We start from the raw sequence: 21,384 nt of genomic DNA on the forward strand, positions 1-21,384 counted from the left end.
TAATAATGGCCGTTCAGTAACATGCAACTGGTGGTCTCTTTTCTTTTTTTGTTTCCAAGCACCTGTATGCAAAATAAAAGCCAAGAAAAACATTGACTTTATCGTGTCTGTGTCGTGCAGTTTTAAGTTAAGCACGTTTGCATTGAATCATTTACAACTGTTTAAAACAATTGAGGTTTTTTGTCTAAGACATTTTATTTCAGTCGTTATTGTGTTTTGTGGTGTATGTATTCAATTTAAGCATAAGGTTCAACCTCCAAAATGTTATTGTGGCTTAAAACATTTCGAAACTTGCTTAATTTATAATGTACCATATTTAAATGTTTTCTGTCATGGTTCGCAGGAAGAACGTCACTTACGGTCCCGCCTACTTTTCCAAATGAACCAATGAAGACTTTAGTGTGGAAGAAGTGACGTTCTCAAATGAAATAGGCCAATCAGGTGGCAGAACAAATAAACTAACCAATTACACGTTAGGGCGGGTCCAACATACCAGAGGAGAGAGAGAAGGCGTTGAGCACAACCGACAGTCGCCATCTTTGACACGTTCAAGCGAAGCTCAAAATTTTGCGATAGCTTTCCAACCTTTATTTCCAGCTATTTTGAAAAATTGTATAAACACGAGACATGTCTCGTTTTCATAATAACAGAGGCGGCATGGGGATGAATCAATTCCAGCCTCGCCGAGGTGGTGGAATCGGCGGTCCGATGCGGGGCAGTATAATGGGAAGTCCCAATTTTAGAAACCACCCTTTCCAAAACCAGAATCGCCGTGGAGGACACAACAACTTCAACCGTGGACAACAGTCGAGTAACCAGAAGCCACAGATGAACCAGAGCTTGCCAGGCCTTCCACCGCCGACCCCGGGGCCTGCGCTCACGATGAAAGGCCCGATGGACAAGCAACCGGAGCCAGAAAAGCCGACAACACCTGCGACGGAGGCGATTGATCAGCCTAAACAAGGAATCACATCACCTCAGCCGAAACAAGCCAACAACAACAACACCCCGCTCAAGTCACCAAGTCAAAATGCGAATGCCCCGCCTCAGCTACTGCCACCGCCGCCGCCGCATCAGTCTACGCTCACAAGTCCCAAGTCAGGCCCTGAGCCAAACCAACCGAATCAGAAAGGAGGCCCTCAACCAAACCAACAGAGTCAAAAGCCTGTACAGCAACCGAACCAACACAACCAGCGACGTGAGCAACAAAATCAACCGAACCAACATAACCAGCGAGGTGGGCAACAAAATCAACCGAACCAGAGAGGAGGTCAACCGCAGAACCAGAGGGGACTGCAAAATCAACAGAATCAAAGGGGAGGCCAACAACAAAATCAGCAGAACCAGAGAATGGGCCCGCAGCAGAACCAGAGGGCAGGGGTGCATCAGCAAAACCAACAGAACCAGAGGATGGGCCAGCAGAAGCAACAAAATCAGAGACCAGGTCCGAAGACGGGGGCCCACATGAATAGGTTTGATAAGGCAGACCAAGCGCAGGAGGCCCCGGGCACTAGCTCGGAACAAAGTGAACCACAGGTTAGTTTTTCGTCTTTGCCTCACATTTCAAAACAATAATCGTCGTTCGAATCATCTAAAAAATCCCTCCGAACCGCAAATGTAGACGAAAATGTCAATATTTATTACACTGTTCTACTGTATAAGATGTGTTCAATTTTTTTAATCCCGACACTCCAACCGGGCGGTGTTACGTTGTCTTGTTTTTTTGCTGTCATTGTCTAACGCAACCGCCTAAAAAGGGTAGCTAAATCAAGCGCACTACCCGTGTTTGCTACTTGCTATCCGCCATTTTGTGCTATAAAAACATTTCGTCACAGACTTGTTTTTGACCAATATCTTTTTTCCCCATCGTTATTTCGTGATTTTTGAAAGAACTATGTTTTCCCCCACCATTTAAAAAGTAAATCTTGTAGGTTTTAGAATATTTGCACCCCCGAGTGAAAATAAACACCCGACCGTCGGAGCCGTGAAAATGGCGACGAAGAAAAGACATCTTGACTGATCTAAGGCCATATTTCGAAATTTGTCGTGTACTGTTGTTTTATCTTTAATAGAGTGGTTTAGATTTTTTGGCCATTTTGTTTTTAGCAGGAATTCAAGGCGACACTGTCCATGTTGCTGAAACCCGGCGAGAAAGCATACACGCAACGGTGTCGTCTGTTTATCGGCAACCTTCCAAATGACATCTCGGGGGAAGATTTTAGAAAGATTTTTGCCAAGTATGGAGAGCCCAGTGAGGTCTTTATCAACAAAGGAAAATGCTTTGGTTTCATACGACTGGTAAGGATTAACACGACTATCATGAATGTTTGTCGTCAACTTCATTAAAGAATTAAAACACGTTCTTTACAGGAGTCCCGTGCACTTGCCGAGATAGCAAAAGGAGAATTGGACGACCTTCCAATGAAAGGCAGAAACCTGCGCGTTCGCTTTGCCACACATACTGCGGCCCTCTCTGTGAAGAACCTCTCACCATTCGTTTCCAATGAACTTCTGGAGGAGGCCTTCTCCCAATTTGGAACGGTCGAGAGAGCCATCGTCATCGTTGATGACCGCGGGCGATCCACTGGCAAGGGGATTGTTGAGTTTGCCACCAAGCCCGCTGCCAGGAAGGCCCTGGACCGTTGCAACGAGGGCGTCTTTTTGCTCACCACGTAAGTTCTATCCCAAATGAATATTTATGTTTTTAAATTGTAACTGACATCTATATCTCGTCCAAGAGTATATTGACTGCTACTAACATCCTGTTTGTAAGATGGCTTCCATTTGGGCCCATAAAGTATACTGAATAGAATATTGGAAGCGCATGATGTCATTTTTCTTTTAGGTCACCAAGGCCCATAGTTGTGGAGCCTCTTGAACAGTATGATGATGATGATGGACTTCCCGAGAAGCTGGCACAGAAGAATCCCAGATATCAAGTGTAAACTTATCGTTTCTAATCTTGTCACCGTCCTCTGTGTATAATATTACACCCGCGGTATTATATAACATTCATTATCCTTTCTGTGTTTTCTCAACAGCGAGCGAGAGGAGCCCCCACGCTTTGCCCGCCCTGGCACTTTTGAATATGAGTACTCCAAACGCTGGAAGTCACTGGATGAGATGGAGAAGCAGCAGAGGCAGCAGGTGGAGAAAAATATGCGCGAGGCCCGCGAGAAGCTCGAGAGCGAGATGGAGGACGCATACCACGAGCACCAGGCTAACCTGCTCCGCCAAGGTATGACCTTCAATGCTATTTCATCTCCGATTCCGATTGCCTCCGCGCTAAACTTCGGCTTCTTCTGCAGATCTGCTCAGACGGCAGGAGGAGCTGCGACGCATGGAGGAGCTACACAGTCAGGAGATGCAAAAGAGGAAAGAGATGCATTTGAGGTAGTGATTCGAGCACCCCATTCTTTTTTTCTAGATGCCTTTTAAGTCTTTCTACTAACAGTGTTATCTCTTTTGACGACAGACAAGAGGAGGAGCGTCGCAGGAGAGATGAGGAGATGCTTCGCAAGCGCGAACTGGAGGAACAGATGCGTCGCCAGCGCGAGGAAACCTACAGGATTGGCAACTTTATTGATGTGAGTTTAAGAATGAACAACTGAAGGGAAATCCAATGTTAAATGAATGTTAATAAATATTAATCATTTTCCCAGAGGGAGCGAGACATGAGAATGAGTTCTGGGGCTACAGTGGGCATTGGAGGTAGGTTATTTTTGTTTTAATTATATCGTATAACTGATCTATTGAATGTCAGGGATTTCAAGAATCGGTATTGCTTCAATGCATGGTATTTTGTGGTGAAAGGATAGTTAGATGAGTTTTAAATCGACGATCAAAAAGAGATTGACATGAAATCATCCGGATGTTTTTCCAAGCTGCGAGATGGGTTGGTTGGAGGCCTCAGGTCCTGCGTTTGTATTTGACTCAATGTTTCTTCCATCCAGATATGTCCTATAATACTGTGAACCCAACCTTCTCCATGAATGTGATGGGATTTGAGGGGCAGCAGGCATTGGGAACATCTCCAGGATCCCAGATGAACAACGATATGGTAATGTATCCCGTTTCGGTCACATCACTCAATGTCGTGTCTGGCGTTTCCCCTCCAGCGGGAGATGACTTGGAGCAGATAATAGTAGCCACGAATATGGTTGACAGGAAGGAAGGGGCGGGGCGGGGGTTGTCCCCAAGCATTCTGTCAACTCGCCGCTTGTTGATTGTGGCGGATATGATTGTTACATAAAATACATATAGCATTCATATTGGTAAGCCGGGTCCCCCTTAAGTTTTGTTCTCAGTGGTTAAGCGTAAAGCTGACTGACAGCCTGCACTAAATTCGTAAACTTTTGTGCTCTCACAATATTTTGTGCTGTGGATCGCTACTGCAAGCCCTGTCTCTTGTGAGCTGGACAGGCACATTTTTTTTTTTCTTGGTGTCTACCAGTGTTTTTAACAGCCCTCAATTGTTGTTACATTGCCGTTGCGAGCATACTGAAGGGTAATCCGTGGTGAGAAAAAAACATTTACTGAACCATTTTGTGTGTTTTTTTGAGCTTTCCTGACACAAGCAGGTATTTCTTTCACTCTTGTGAACTGCTGTGTTACATGCATATCTATATACGTATCAATATCTAAGTATAGTGTTTTTAGTGTAGGCTGACAGCCAAACCACACAAAAAAAGTGACTGGTGATGATCTCCTGGGGGGGACCGGCAAAGCCTTGTGACTTGTGCTGTTTTTACTTTTGGGTGCCCAATTGCAATGTCACTCGGCCTTATTCATTTTTCTGACTTGTATGAATATGAAGTGACCAAAAGCATTTACAGAGAATCTGTCGTTGGGAACTCAAGCATCATTTGTCTTAGGAGCATAGTTACGAGTTGATGCAAAAAATAGGTTGTGAGTGAACCGCTCTTTGCTCTTGTGACATTTTGGCAGTTTGTAGTTAGTTGTCTTTTGAGACTCTCTGCCATGAATAATAATTTGGTGGTGTCGAGCAGAAATATCCTATGCCTCAAAATTTGTGTATAATACACACACACACATATATATATATATATATATATATATATATATATATATATATATATATATATATATATATATATATATATATATATATATAATATATATATATATATTTATATATATATATATATATACGTTTATATATATATATTCTAAAGTGCTGAGAATAACGACGATTTCAAATCATGCAGTGCTCAACTTTAATCGAGCAACACCTACAAAAAATAACCCGCTTTCATATTCTTTGATGAAAACAAGATTCTCTGAACTTTGCAGGTTATTACTTGCCTGCAAAAATTTTCTCAATCAATCAACTTTCAGAGAACTGCTTTTCTCTGTGTATTGTGTAACTGCGATGGCGCACAACTGTGCGAATATTTTAGAGCGTGCCAAAGGATACTCTGATTGCGACAGAAAGACTTAAAACATTCTTCAGGATATGTGCCTTTTTATCTGTTGTGTACAATTTGTCTTCCAACTTATATCCAGCAAATGAGTTGATTCATTGTTCACCCATGTTTCAAATCACAAAGAAACCAGCATATTGGTTACATATTTGTCTGGGTTTTTTTTTTTTCATGCAGTTCCAATAGTCTTTTTGTGCTCCTCTATGGTTTTTCTAAATGTAGGACCCTATAAAATCTGACATAGTCTGCATCTGTACCATTTAATCCGCTTTATTTCTCCAAAGATGTCTGTTCAAAATTGGAGCTATTGAATACCCTGTAAAATGAATTCATTTAATTTTCAAAATACGTTATTCATGCTTAACTCATTGACTGCCAGACGATGTGCAAAAATGTGTCCACTCTAGTGCCAGGGTTTTTGTCATTTTCACTCAAATTGCAGGACCCATAGAATATTCCGTTTTAGGACTACATAAACATTCGATGCAGCGTAAGAAACCTTAGACTTCATCAGAAAAAAAGAGTTAATTCCTAAGTTATATGGGTCTGGAGTTATATAAGCTTGAAATGAGGGCGGGTGTCCAAAATACAATGCGATACATACATATTGCTTTATATAGCGCTATAATTTTTTAATTTTTAATTAATTTTAATAATAATAATAATAATAATAATAATAATAATAATTTTAATAATTTTTATTTTATTTTGTTATGCTTAGAATATCTTGTTTTCTATCCTTTCACTCCCACCCCAACCCCATCCCTCTTCAATTGCTGCTGTGGACTGCAAATTTCCCCATTGCGGGACGAATAAAGGTATTCTGATTCTGATTCTGATAACAACAGCTGAAGCTGGAACAAAGTGCTTACATGGAAAAAGGGGAATTGTGGAAAAGAACAAACATTGCCAGAGGTCATGCCCAGCGCATAATTGGCACCCAACCATGACAAAACAAAACCCGAACAAATTTGGGAATGGCACTCTACGTCCTATTTTCAATTGCCGAATACATTTGGTAACGGCAGTGAATGAGTTAAAAGACTTGCCGAAGCCCAATGTGAGGGCAAAGTACTAATTATATCGCACTCTTGAAGATAAAAAATAGTCAAAGTCAGCTTTATTGTCTTAATATGCTAATATGCATGACATACAGCACAGATGAAATTACCATCCTCTCGGACCCAGCGTGAAAGGCACTTATAATGACTTAACAAACATAATAAACACGAAAACGCCAATTTAACTCATTAGAATTATTATTTATTAATTATTTTTGAGGCGTCAAAAATTGCCCCCCTCCCCCAAGAGTGCCTTAGTTTGCTTCCTGCATGTGCTTAGCTAGCTGGACCATATCCCCTAAAACTCCATTTTGCTTTTGGATAGTAATCCGACGTGGTTACTTTAGAGTGCCTCGTTGTTGACTCGGAGTGCACCTAGATGACATACAAAAAAAAAGGCGGAATGTTGAGCAACCAGGATATTAAATCTGATGAGATTACTTGATGATGACTACTTAAAAAAAAACAATTTTAAACTAGTTCTCTTCGAACTAGAGGTCGGATTTCATAGGGCCCTACCGTAGTGGCATTGACGACAAAGCTGCGATTTGGCATGCACTGGCGAGGCTCTGAAGGGGGGAGGCATTGACTAACGAAAGCATTACCCTCTCTTCCTTTTCCGTATGTAACCTGTGGCACCTGTGGACCTTCATATTGGAACGAACGGTTTCTTCGGATGTGTGGCCTGCTGCTTTTGTCGATCAAAAAACTTACATCCATATATTACACCCACGTACACACACCCACATACACACCGCATATGTCTGCTTCCAACATGGACATGAACTGTGCTCGCCCCTTTTGGCCAACGCAACCCCTTTTGATCACGCCCGCCTCACTGGCACATTTACCCCCCACAGCGCAGCGAACGCTTCGCTCAGAGTGGTTCCCGAGGAATGGTGGCCGGTAACGGCGCTTACAACAGGGTCCGCGAGGATTTTGACCTTCCTGCTAAAAAAGCGCGTTTTTAAACGCCTTTCCTCTTTGACGCTCCTCGATGCAGCATTTTTTTTGTACAAATTATTCGAAAACAAGTTACACTCAGACTCCCGTTTTTATTTAAGTTCCAAATGTTCCAGCGTTTTGGTCTTGATACTTCCTTTTTATGACTAGACGGTATACTCCTTTTTTTATTTTTTTTGCATTGTCACTAGTATAGTACAATTAGGTTTCCCTGTAGTAGTATTTGACCCCTGTATATTTTTTTCTCTAGTATTGTGTTTTGTGCTTCGCCGTGCTTTGTCATTTTTTCTTCTTAATTCTACATGGCTGTCACTTCAAGAGCATGTCACAATAAAGATAAAAAATGGGTTCAATTTGGCCAAACCTAATTGTTGTTGTTCAAAAACAACGGAGCCTACCAGGATTATTATCAAATCTTGACCCTTATCCCACTCCACATATTCTGGATTTTGATATTGTCATATAACGGCAAAAACATGCTGTGCTTAAATGCATCGCTCATACCCCGCAATCAAATATTTCTAATTCAGTGGTCATTGGCGGGAGTATGTCTATCTAATATAATCCGCACTTAAGTATAACATATCTATGTCATTTTTATCTTGCCAGATTCGTCTTAGAATCCATGTATTATTTGGCTACACGGTCTGGATGACACGTTTAATGTCATCAAACTCTTGCTAAGTCGGTGTCAGAGATGTTTACTCGGACACTGGCTCAAAGGAACAAAGGCTCGAACACTGGAAGATTGTCTTTTACTGCCGGCAGGGGACGCAGCCATTCATGACCGACGCAGCCCTCTGCCAAGCTATTTATTGAGAGTATATGCAAATTTAAGTGATACATTAGTAAAGCATAGCCTTCTTGATTTGGATACTACACCCCTGGACATCCCAAGCGCCAACGACCATGTTTTATAAAACAACAGAACATGGACATTTTAATTGGTTGTCCTATCTATGAACTGATAGATTTGTAACCTGGCTAATGACCTCTTCCTGTGAAGGAGTTTACCAAGTCGTAAATTAGTCCAAGGCCAGATTTCCAACCTGAGGATGACAGTTTAACAGGCTTTGTCTGTTCACCTCAGATCGACCCCTGATTTTCGGTGCTTCCATTGTGGGCCTTGTGTTCGGCCAACTAAGCATACAACAGCATGACACTTTTAAATATGATAACTTCTATTCTGTCCATTTTCTACCAGTCGGGGATTTATCCCATAATTGTATGACTCATAGCAAAATTCCAATTTTGTCCCCCCTTCACACAAGTTAACAAATATGGTCATTCTAAAGTATGTTTGCCTTCATTTCACTTGTCGGGGGAGACTGTGCAACGAAATACGTTGTCCTTTGAATGCGGGATGTCATCATTCCATTGACTGTCATCCTTCAAAGCAAAAATTAATTTGCTGCTGACAGACAGAGAACCAGATTTTCACACACTCAAGGGCCACCTTGACAGGAGCCAGCAAGTAGTCTTGCATATCTCCAACAACTAATTGCTGTTGTTGCCTCTGTGTATTTATTTTTTTCATCAGCAGCATGACTTCAACTCATGACCAGTTTTGCTTCAAAACTCAATTCCGTCCTCTTCGACATTGATTAATTTATCCGGAGTGCTCACAAGCTTGAAATACTTTGTGTATTGAGCCGTTCTCCTTTTCGCTCACCAGATTTCAGAAGACAAGACATTCTCCAAAGGAAAAAAAACATTGTCTTGGTTGCCTAATTCAGAAGATTACATAGTACCACAGTTAAAGTGAAATTTATCCGATGATCTCTTGACCTCTCCACAATCATAATTTAAAGGACAGCCGACACCATTTTTTTGTTTCCTAACTGACATCAGAAAAATGTTTTATAGCATCTAAAATACCCAAAACACGCAGGCTGATATTTTTAGTCAAATGAAAAACATCAACAAAAAGGAGTTAGTGTCCCAAAACTACATCAAAATGACCTCGGAAATTGAGTTTCAGAAGGTCCCGCCGCCTTGTTCGTGACGTCACGCCAGGACGTCTTGCTCTAGAATCAAAACAATGGCTTCAGATTCGGAGAAGATGCTTTCTTGTTACTCATCCAGTTATGAATATGATTCAAATAGTTCTGAAGAGGAAAGCATAAATGTTTGCAATCAATTAAAGAAGTCCTTCCGAATAAATTCGAGCAGTCAGTACTCCAATGTAGCGTCCCAGAAAATGCACAAGATGGCGCCCAAGCTCCGTTGGAAATGGGCTGATTTGTCTGCTGGGAATTCTTGTCAACTAGTATCAAATAGTAGTCTTGGTGCAACAGACAACAATTCACCATAACGTTATTGATGTGTTTTCCTTCTAATTTCGCCATCAACACAAAGTTTCCAGACCAAACAAAGTACCCAAAATGCATTGTGTGTCGCTGTCTCGGTCAGGGGCGTTCCAGATGTGACGTCATGTCAGGCATCGCCATCAACTCGAAAACAAGACTTCCTGAATATTCAGCGCGAGTCTTAAAACGTAAAATATAGCTATATGCCGTGGAATCTTTGTAAAATACGCTCAGTAGAAGTCATTTGAAGTGATTTTACAAATTAGAGGACGTCTTTTCTGATTGGCAGTTGCCATCTCAAGTTTACACAGAAGTCTCATTATATGAATTGAGTTTTAAGTTAAACAAAAAAATAGTGACTTAGGACGGAGGATATCATCGGACAACTGACAAACCAGATCGTCTGTTGACCAGATGGGCACCGCTTTCTACATTCCAGGTTTGATTGCTCCACTGTGACTTATGCTTGTCTAACTTCGTTGCAAAGGTAATGGACTCTTCCCTCTGATATACTTGTATAGCCATCATAGCTGCCATCAATCTCCAAAGTGGGCCAAAAACTCTCATCTTTACATGACATATTTGATGTTTGTTCTTTACGCAACTTCCCATTGATCTTGTTTTTTTTGCTAGGAACACTTTCACCCCGTGTCATATTTTCTCTTTCGTTTTATTTCCCTTAAATTGTTTAATGAGCCATCTGTAAGCAGTGCTCATTTTCAGACCATTGGTTATTCTTCAATGCAGACTCTCCCCAACTTACGAGCATCCGTGTTATGAACAATGGTACATACGAACATTTTTGCTAGTATGTAGAAAAATGTTCAATGTCCCGAGTGCAGAGTTTCTCTTTGATCATAATGTGATGTGACCCTTTTATCATTCACAAACACAGCAATTCCCCCTACTTTCTTCTTACCGCTCCCTGCATCCCTGTCCGCACATAAGAGTTGAGTTGGAAGCCCTCCAACTGAGCTTGTGCGTGTCCGGAGTGATCGCCGACAGCCATGTATCTGTGAGAAGTACCAAACTGATTTCACTGTAGTCCATCTGATGCTGCGTTGGCGCCGCTAGCTCATCCATCTTGTTCGGGAGCCATCTCACATTCCCCATAATGATGGACGGGGGGACATGTCTGGGGATGTCTGGTTTGGCGGCCGCTTGCCTGCTATTAGCTTGCCATGCTAGCAGCTGGTCTACTATAAACAACGGGATCACGTGTGTTAGTGGTTTCCCCATTCGCAATAATGACAAAAAAAAGTTAAAAAAGAATGGAGATGAGTGGAAATGAAGGTGCCCATCTCCTCCCTGTAGGTTTCGGGGACAAAAATACACAAAACACGATCAGACAAATACATAAACAAAATAGTAGGGGAAGGGAATCAAACAAGGCTAGGAGCTGCTGTAGAGGCAGGGGCGCCATGACATAATACTAAACAATGCTGCTTTTTTAAACTTTTGTATCAAGTTCATACTGTATCTTTATGCAGCATACATGTCATTAAATGTTTATTTTTCAGTACAAACAAGATTACTTATACACGACTTACACATAAACCTTACATATATAAGCCTTAAACATGCATTTCATACAAAATATAGCACTAAAGCAACTTACGAACAAATTCACCTTAAGAACGGCCACTCGGGACATAACTCGTTCGTAACTTGAGGAGTGTCTGTATTGAAATAAATTAATCAATGGGATTTTTCTAAACACGGAAGAATGTTGTCCAAACTTTGACACCAAGTAGTTTCCAGCTATTGGATCTATGTGGCATATTCTGCATTGTTACTTTGATGTGCTCTTTACATTTTTTCTTTAACAGGTTTGACGGACTATAAAGATTTGGGGCACTGTGGATGAAAATTGAGGCTGTTTAGTGCTTTTAGCAAATCGATTAAACCCCCAAAAACGAGATGGGATGGTAGATTGTGACAGGCTGCATTTGGCTTTGAAGTCAATGTAGCAACAATGGAAAATTGGTAGGTAACTTCCCTGTTTGGAACTTGCATGACCCATTTTACGATAACCTTCTTGATCATCCAAGTTGTATGTTTTTCCATTCAGTAGCACTACACGGTGTTATCTGAGCTTGAAATGGGGGCAGCTGTACAAAATACAATACATACTGATTTATATAGCTGTTTAACAACTGAAGCTGTAACAAAGCACTAACATGGACAAAAGGCAAATCCTGCCCCCTCGCGGAAGGGAAAAACATTGCCAGAGGTCTGACCAGCGCTTTATCGGCACCCCCGCAAGAAAAAAACCAAAACCCAAACACATTTTGGGAATGCCGCTACACGTCATGCTTTTCAATTCCCGAATAAATTCAGGAATGGCAGTGAATGTGTTAAATGGCAACGCCAATCGAAACTCTTCGTCTTCCAGTTTGCACATTTGACTTTATTGGTCATTGGTGCAGGAATTTTTAGATAGTACGGAATCTACCAGCTACTCAGATGAAACGTAACTCTTACACGCTTTTTGGTCTTGCATCATGGTCGAAAATGACTTATGTGGACTAATAGTTAATTGCTACTGCCGGTTAAGGTTCTAATATGCAACAAAAACTAATAAAATGGCACTTTGCGTTCAACCAAATGATACAAAACTGATGAAAATCCACTCAGCCTCCTACATAACACAATAGTTGGGATAACGAAACCAGCACCACTGTCACCGTTGTAAGCGTAAAGCAACAGTTATTTGTACACACATAATAATACATTTCATTTATAAGCGCCTTTCAAAACTCTCACGGACACTTGACACTCACAGGATATTTTTTTTGCGGGTGAGCAGCGGCAGCTACACGCGCCAGCGTTACCTCAAACTGGAAGTAATGAGGCAGAGAAACATATAGAGACACAATATGAACGAGGCGTTTGTGTGTCTATCCATTATTTGTTAAAATTCCCACTCCTTCATGATTGATGCGACATGTCGTACATTTCACATTAACTCAATGTTCTTTTGGTAATTCAAAAATATATTTAATCATTATATTTTACCTGACTAAAGAGCATTAAAAAGAAGATCATTTTAAACAACGCAAACTTGTATGTAATATGCTTTCAAGAACTTACTGAGTTTTTCCACAATTGGATGGAACGGATTAATGGCATTTCTATTCATTTCAGTGGGGATGGGTGATTTGAAATACAAAACACCTTCTTATGAGCTCCACCACTTTGTATTTTTTTTGTCTATGTAGTGCATTTTTCTTCCACCCTTGTGGAATTGTAATTGGAACTTTTTAATGTTATTGATCAAACTGACAGAATACATCATAACAGGTTGGTAGTGTTTTTTTTTTTTTAAATGCGTCCTTTCGACTTTTAGACTATGTTATTTAAGCCAAATGTACATTTGCAGAAAACAAAACCAACTTAAATATTGTCTGTGTGGTGTACCATTTGTTTTCTTTAACAGGTGTGTCCATCTTTAAGGGTGTGAAGGAACACTCCAAAGCAAGCAATTCAAAGTCTGTTTCCCCCCAAAAAAATCGATTGTGTGTTGCACTCATTAGGGTTGTATGGATGGAGAGAAGGTAAACAGGTTTGAATGTGACATGCGTAAGCTGTCATTTGCAATGCTGGAAGATCCTTTTTTTTTTTTTGTTTGTTTCTTGGACCACATTTGAATTAGCCGCTTGAATGTACGGAAGTATTATCACAGCAGTAGGCTAACGTTCCTGCAGCATCTCCATTTTGAAATCGGTGTGCTAAAAAAGGCATAGTTAGTCACAATGAATTCATCAAAACTCCTATTTTACATTTCCTGACCACCAGACGTGACTCGAACTGCTTTTGCGTTGGAATACAATCTCGATCGAGCATTAGCTTAACAGATTTTGGACGGCAATCAAGGAGGCGGCTAGTGGATTTTATTTCATGTGTTTTTAATATGTAAGATGTCCTCTCGACTTTATGGTTAGTTTCAATCTGACTCGTATGACTTGATTTTTTTTTTACTCATTTTTAATATTGCAAACCCAATTTTTTAATAGGTGTGTCAACCAATAGTTCCCCGCTAATACTAAATTGTGGGACTGAAAGGTTTGGGTTGTTTTTTTTTTTTTTTTTGGCGAATAAATAGCTTCATTAATCTCCATCGAATGTAGTTTCTACAATGTCACTTCCCTCTTTTTCTATTATTTTGCTGAAAATTGTTCTTTGCTACACATTTCTAGTTAAATCTTTGTAATGCATTTTATAAAATGTATGAATTTTGCAAGGCCTCCAACCCCATCAATTTTTTTTAACTAGTACATGGAATTTTCCGTTTATAGTGACATCGTGAGTACCATCAAAATGTTGTATGGTTGTTATTGTATATTTTATGGCCGCTCCATCAACAATCCCTATTTTGAAGGAATAACTATAACATGGCTGTATCCTTACCAACTGTGGCCCACCAGTTTGACACCCTTGACCTAAACCAAACACAATCGAGGCCCACTTTGCTTCGGTGTGTGTATGTATGTATGTATGTGTGTGTGTGTGTGTGTGTCATGTCTTTGGCAAAGCGGGCTGCGTTGGCTGCAAAATTGTCAAAGAACAGGCTGCCCCCCCCCAGTCCACAAGTTACTTTTGCTCCATGACTAGTTCCGCAGCAGTCAGTGGAGAATAAAGCCTGGACTTGTTTGCGCTGCAGCCAGAGAGGTATGCTAACACGGCACGAGCGAAGGTAAGTGCTCATCCATGTTTACCATATCCAAGATGTACAATTGTCCCATAACTCTCTCTTTCTTTCTCTCGCTCTCTCCTCATGTTACGGTAACACTTTTGAAGGGCTTCTGGCATCACATTCGGGAACAAATGGTATCACAGTGCAGATCCTCTAAACTCTCTTGTGTACATTTAAAAAAAAAAGTATCAACATAATCCCAAAACAAGCTTGATGGACCTTGCAGTGTGTGTGAATGTGTGCTTTGTAGTGCTGCATAAGATAATGACTTTGAGTGGCTAGGACCAAGACTTGGAGTATTACCCTGGAAACCTTACTTGTGTTGTCTTGTGACATGGATGAAAGAAGGTACGCTGCTTACTGTGATCTGGGATCATATTACCCACGAGGCTTTGTGTCTTAAAGTTGCTGGATCTGCAATCAAAACTGAATGTTGAATTTTAGTTTCACCAAGCAAGAGACGTTCCCTACCATTACCGGACACAGTTTTGCAGATATCTATTTTTATTGTTACTTTTATTTCCTACCATATTTAAAGGTCCTGCGTCAAAGTCGAATGGTATTACTGGGACGGGCTATATGAAAACTGCTTTTTGTTTACCTCCTATGAACAATATCTATAGTACTTTTTATTTTTAGTTATTATATGTATTTTTTGCCACCTATACTTAATATCTCAACTCAGAACATGACTTGATGTTGTGTGCATTGCTTCATGGACATAACGGGGTGGGATCAAAGGTTATATTTAAAAAAGAGAAGAAAAAGTCAAATAGGACGGAACTCTTCCATACTACACACTACACTGTTTTATGGACAGCGGGTACCTCTTATTTTTTGTTGTTGTTGAATTGAATAACCCTTGATTAGTCACACAGTGGAGAAATTTACATTTCACAGCAGGAAATTGATGAAAGGAAAGGAAGAAGTGGAAAAACAAAATACAGGAGCTGCTGTAAAGGCAGCCACTCTCACGGCGCCATCTTGACGTCAACATAAAACCAAATAACAAATGTGACACAGCAGACAGACACTCATTCAATGTTAAGCACTTGATGCTCTTTATTGTATGAAGCAGTTCAAGATGAAAGATGATTAAAGCATCCTTTTCACCAGTGGATCAGGGACATCATTATGGAATGTACACGTCTGCTGCAGGCTAAATGTTGAAAGCAAACACGAAGCTGTAGCATCCATTGACGGAAAGAGATTGTCCCACATAAATCCGCTTCAATTCCAAGCTGCATCTGTAGCATCCATTGAAGAAAACAGATTTTCTCACATCTCCTGTCCCACATAAATCCGCTTCAATTCCAAGCCACGACAGTTCCACATACGCATCGGCGCTCTGCTGCTTTGTCACATCTCGACTTCGTCTGAAAGTTAGATGCCATGATAACAATAATAATAATAATAATAATAATAATAATAATACATTTAATTTAGAAGCGCCTTTCCAAACTCTCAAGGTCACTTTACAGTCACAGGATACGTTTTTCTGTGAGTGAGCAGCGGCAGCCACACACACGCCAGCGTTCACTCAACCTGGAATAACTGAAATAGATAGAAAGCTAACTAGCTAGCTAATAGATTGCTAATAGCTAGCTAGCCAGTTAGATAGCTAATAACAAGCCTCTTTTTCTGTTGGAGAAAGTTAAAATGTAGTCACATATACATATATAAGGAGAAAAACTAAATAGTCGTAAAAACATGCTAGCTATCTGGCTGGCTACCTACGTCACACTTTATTTGCTATCTATTAGCTGTCTAGCTAAGTAGCTAGCGAGCGATTTAGCTGACGGTACCTGATAATCTCACAGTATCTTTTATAGACATAAGCATGAAGGTCCCCAGCACCCCAAATAAAATTATCCCAATGGATTTGGAGGTCACATGGAATATATATATATATATATATATATATATATATATATATATATATATATATATATATATATATATATATATATATATATATATATATATTTTTTTTGTGGAACATAACTACACAAAACATTTGTACCAATAAAGCAAATGATCTCTTGTGCTCTGTTGTGGGGTGGGTGCGCATATTTGAATATTTATTCTTTTGTCATCATTGCAGCTTTTGTACCCCATCTTGTCGGGCAGCAAATGGTGGGGGTGGTGGTCGTGATTGTCCGGTCTTGAAAAGGTACTGCGCTGTACTCGCTGCCGAGAACTTTGTCACTCTGCACTGTGATCCATTTCCTTTCTCACAGCTCAGTGCTTAAAACACTTGTCAGTGTCTCAATAACTCCAAAATAAATCAAATAAATACCGGTGTGATGCCAGAACTACCCTCACGCCCAACCGTTCCAGAAAAAAAATGACCTAGCCTGTTACGGGGGGAGAGGAGGCGTGCTGTGTTGCCACTTGATGTAACTTGCACCAAAACCTCGGGTGGGGGTCGGTGACTTTGAGGAAGGGGTGGTGGTCGGGAATTTTGTCAAATAATGTGCTTAGCAAGGGGGGTTGGGGGGGGGGGGAGTCCCAAGTCATATGACTTGACGGGAGTTGGACTGAAGTCATCAATTTTAAGTCTTGGACTTTGTTTTTGGAAAAGAAACTGACTAGATATTGAGACTCCTTGAGACACTTTATGCAAAAAGTTATCTATTCCATCAAGCCATCAACGACCATCACAAAGGTAAATAAAACGACTTTATAATACAGTAAAGTTCATTTCTTTAATTATAATAGCATAGCACATTTATTCTGAATAAAATAAGGTATATTTTGTGTAGTTTTAAGGCTTAAAAAATTAGTATGGAGAAAATTATGTTTTATGGGGACCTGGGAACAGATTATTCTCATTTTAATGATTTCCTATGGGAAATACATTTTTGGGATACACACTTTTCACCTTACACACTGTCTGGGAACCAATTAAGTTTGTAAGCCACGGTATCACTGTAACTTTGATCTGTCACGATAAAACCCACAACAGGGGATCAAGTATGTTGACCCTATTTTATCCAGAGGTTGTCTTAATGTTCATTGGGCTTCTGGTTAGTTATGCATCAATTTCCCAAGACAGTAGTAAATCACTATGTTTAAAAATATATTTTTTATGATGATGATCAAAATTTCTCCAAATGACGGAATGCATGCGGGACTTATGACTTCCTAATAGGTGGAATATGTATTTATTTTTATGAACCACAGCCTCCACCTTTCTAACCCACATAGTGACTTGACTCTTATCTCAATGCAATTTTTTTATTATTATTTTTTTAATAATCACTGTGACTTGAAGATCTCAGACGGAATCAGAACTTGTGTGACTGATTCCCACCTCTGGCGAACAGTACAGCTGTCATGCGCTTATGTGACAATTAGCAACTTTAGCCAAGGTCACACCGCACAATTTCACTAATTAGCAACTATGCAACGGCAAATGGGATCAATATTTTCTCTCTAAGACTTTGTTTTATTTATTTATTTACCCCTTGTACTTTCTGATGTGCCATTTGGAAGCAAATTGTTTGCTTTGCACATTCCACATTTTTCCCCCTCACTTGTACATGTCAACTTTGTTCCTATTGGCTCAGAAACTTGTGTGGTGTGACCACGTGACCGTCTTCTCATTGACGACATTAACAGTTCTCATATAATGCATGATCATATCGTACGTAACTTTTTTTTTTTTTTTTTTTTTTTTACACTGATGTGCCTACACACACGTACATTTCCAAGCTGCCATTTTTTGTTTTTTTATTTTCCCTGCCAGCTTCTCACTGTGTGTGTGTGTCTTGCCACAGGAGCCTCCACTGGCCGACGGAGGGTGACCAGTATCGCCACTTATCCTTGACGGTAAATTCCCAGCATATAATGACTAAAATGAACAGGTTATTTGTAAGTTAATTTAAAAAATACAGTATTGTAATATGTCTTTTTTTTTTTCTTCCCAGGGAAACATGGTCACTGGTAAAATGCCGAAACAACCACAGGGATGGCAACAACGCCTTGGGGGACGCCCTGTCTTTGCACACTCGCAACAAAGATGTCCAAATAAAAGGGTGTGTTTGAAAAATCTACCTGATATATTTAAAGGACAACCGACACCACTTTTTTTGTTTCCCAACTGACATCAGAAAAACGTTTTATAGCATCTAAAATACCCAAAACACGCAGGATGATATTTTTAATTAAATGCAAAACACCAATAAAAATTTAAAGATACTGGATACTGGAAACAAAGGCTCGAACACAGGAAGATTGTGTTTTACTGCCGGCAGGGGACATAGCCATTCATGACCGACACCCAACTTCTGCAGCCCTCTGCCAAGCTATTTATTGAGAGTATATGCACATTTCAGTGATACATTATTAACCACAATGTTCTTGATTTTAATACCACGCCCCTGTAAGTCCCAAGCACCAACAACTATAAAACAACAGAACATAGACATTTTAATTGGTTGTCCTATTTATGAACCGATCGATTTTTAACCTGGCTAATGACCTCTTCCTGTGAAGGAGTTTACCAAGTCGTCAAATTAGTGCAAGGCCAGATTTCCTACATGAAGGTGACAGTTTAACTGGCTGTGACTGTTCACCTCAGATTGACCCCAGATTTTCTGTGCTTCCATTGTGGGCCTTGTGTTTGGCGGCCAACTAATCTTGAAACTTTTAAATATGATAACTTCTATTCCCTCTATTCTCTATCAGTTTATAACATTTCAGAAACAGTTGTTGCTGATGTCACCTATTATCTTACTGTTTTGTGTTGGTTTTACACACTGGTAAAAATGACCCACAACATAATCATTGTGATTTTTTTTTAAATTTTTTTTCAAGAAAATGAGGGTTAAAACTTGCTAAAAGTCTTTTTTTTCCTGCCTCCGCACAGGTAGGATGCTGTGACGTAATCACTCAGGACGACGATGCGGGATGACACAGAAATGAGTGGATGCTGTGAAATCCAAAAATAAACAGCTACACTTAACTCTTGAATTTTTGCTCCTTTCTTCAACATGGAAGTGTAATAGCGGCGCCAGGTAACCAAATACGCCTTTACTTTCTACACAAAAGTTTAGACGCTGCCGCATTTCCCCGAAGGAGGTACAGCCCAGAGCCGCAACCCCGGTGGCCAGATCGAATTTAAGTCCCCTGTCGCGCTGACCTGACACCGAAACACGTGTGTACTCAAACCGCATGTCCGTGTCAAAAGACTTGACCTTCACGGTCATCTTATCTGCGATTAAAACCCAAACACCTTGAACAGGAGCTCCTCCAACATGCATTTTTAGATAGATTCCAGCCAAAACCACTAATGTATTTTTATTTATTTATTTTCATACAGTCACAGCATCGAATCCCGGTTGTATTGCTGCTGATACATTCCAGACTCTGATAGCTTAATGCTAACATGAACAGATGCTAAAGTCATGTTAAAAATGTCGACCAAGATGCAACAACTCATAAATGGAGCTTACCACGATACTCCCGGAAATGTATTTTTGTGAACAAATCTAACTGGACCAAATATCGTCCGCGAATGAGCCCGTTCTTCTAACAACAAAATGGCAGCCGACTGTTTTTGTCCTCTATTCCCCGCCCCCAGTATTCTGTTAAAGCCACGTGATTGGTCAAGAACGCAGCAGTGAGGGGAGGTGGTTTAAACATTAAAGAAACGGGCAGACGACAGTGAGAGAATTTCAACTTTGATCGTTCAAAGGCAGAGTATGGACTGCAAGGTTAAAATATCCCATCAATCAGGCTCCACTAACAACCCGCACAAGCCATCTGTACACTTGCTGCAAAAAGCTATCAACCCAGCTAAACAGAACACAATTGATGAGGAACTAGATAAAATTATCGCAGAGAAAGCACCTACAAGGGATCATTCCTCAAGATGGTAAAAGACGAAAGCTACGTTCCTCATCAAGTGTTTAATGCTGAGGAAACCGGCCACTTCATTCCATCAAGCCATCAACGACCATCACAAAAGTAAATAAAACGACTATCATACAGTACAGTTTATTTCTTTAATTACAATACCAGAGCACATTTATTATAAATAAAAAAATGTTGATTTTGTGTAGTTTTAAGAAGTAGAAAATTATGTTTTATGGGGACCTGGGAACGGATTATTCTCATTTTAATGGTTTCTTATGGGAAATTATTTTTTGGGATACACACTTTTCGCCCTACACACTCTGTCTGTGAACCAATTAGATTTGTAAGCCAAGGTATCACTGTAGATGGAAATTACATGGAAACTATTTGAGTACCAGCGGTGGACTGACCACTGCCAGTCATCCATCTTTAATCACGCTTGTGAATCATTGATGCTAGCGACTGGCCACACAGGTAGAACACGACTATCGCATTTATGTTCACTTCCCTCTAGCCTTAGCGGAAGGAGGATCGGTCGCATCCATCCATGTTTTATTTTTATTTTTTAAACCATCCGCATTGCACAATAAACACTTGTCCATTCATGAGCGGCATTGCTGGTGCATCCCCGCCGCCAACTGTAGCGCTCGGTATGGGCGTCAGCGGGCCCTGGGACTCGAGATCCGCCGCTCCGTTACCCAGATGTGCGAAGACCCCGCTGAGGCTCCCGTCACTCGGCGTGCCTACTGCAGCATCTGGTGGCAAGCGTAGCATCAACATGACGAGACTCAGGTACATTTCAAACACTTGAGTGAGAATTATTAACTCATTCACTGCCATTCACAAGTTTATTCGGGAATCGAAAATATGACGCAGAGCGCCATTCCCCGAATTTGTTCGGGGTTTCTTTTTTCATGCTTGTGTGCTGATAAAGCACTGTCCATGGCCTCTGGCAATGTTTTTTTCCCCCACTAGGAGGCATGATTTCTCTTTTTTTTTCCATTTTAATGCTTTATTAAATCGCTATATAAACCAATATGTATGTATTG

The 21,384-nt window shown here is 40.4% G+C and overlaps 1 protein-coding gene across 3 annotated transcripts; it reads left to right on the forward strand.

The window, feature by feature from the left end:
• The first annotated feature begins 513 nt into the window (after window positions 1-513).
• Window positions 514-19,442, forward strand: sfpq (splicing factor proline/glutamine-rich). Of its 3 annotated transcripts, XR_016118573.1 has the most exons (12): window positions 514-1,536; window positions 2,107-2,298; window positions 2,371-2,672; window positions 2,846-2,941; window positions 3,042-3,238; window positions 3,309-3,393; window positions 3,476-3,587; window positions 3,663-3,711; window positions 3,954-4,060; window positions 18,256-18,307; window positions 18,406-18,513; window positions 19,347-19,442. XR_016118573.1 is itself a non-coding variant. In XM_089022924.1 (10 exons), the coding sequence occupies exons 1-10, from the start codon at window positions 628-630 to the stop codon at window positions 7,474-7,476; spliced, it is 2,160 nt and encodes a 719-aa protein (XP_088879050.1). In that variant the 5' UTR covers window positions 514-627; the 3' UTR covers window positions 7,477-13,871. The 3 variants fall into 3 exon arrangements, 2 of the variants coding, with proteins under 2 accessions (XP_088879050.1, XP_088879051.1); XM_089022924.1 differs by lacking the exons at window positions 18,256-18,307; window positions 18,406-18,513; window positions 19,347-19,442 and adding an exon at window positions 7,366-13,871; XM_089022925.1 differs by lacking the exons at window positions 18,256-18,307; window positions 18,406-18,513; window positions 19,347-19,442 and adding an exon at window positions 7,366-13,871 and having other exon boundaries at window positions 2,110-2,298.
• The last annotated feature ends 1,942 nt before the right edge of the window (window positions 19,443-21,384 follow it).

The sequence above is a fragment of the Hippocampus bargibanti genome, linkage group LG20 (genome assembly GCF_051943395.1).
Source record: "Hippocampus bargibanti isolate YZ-2025 linkage group LG20, ASM5194339v1, whole genome shotgun sequence".
NCBI lineage: Eukaryota > Metazoa > Chordata > Actinopteri > Syngnathiformes > Syngnathidae > Hippocampus > Hippocampus bargibanti.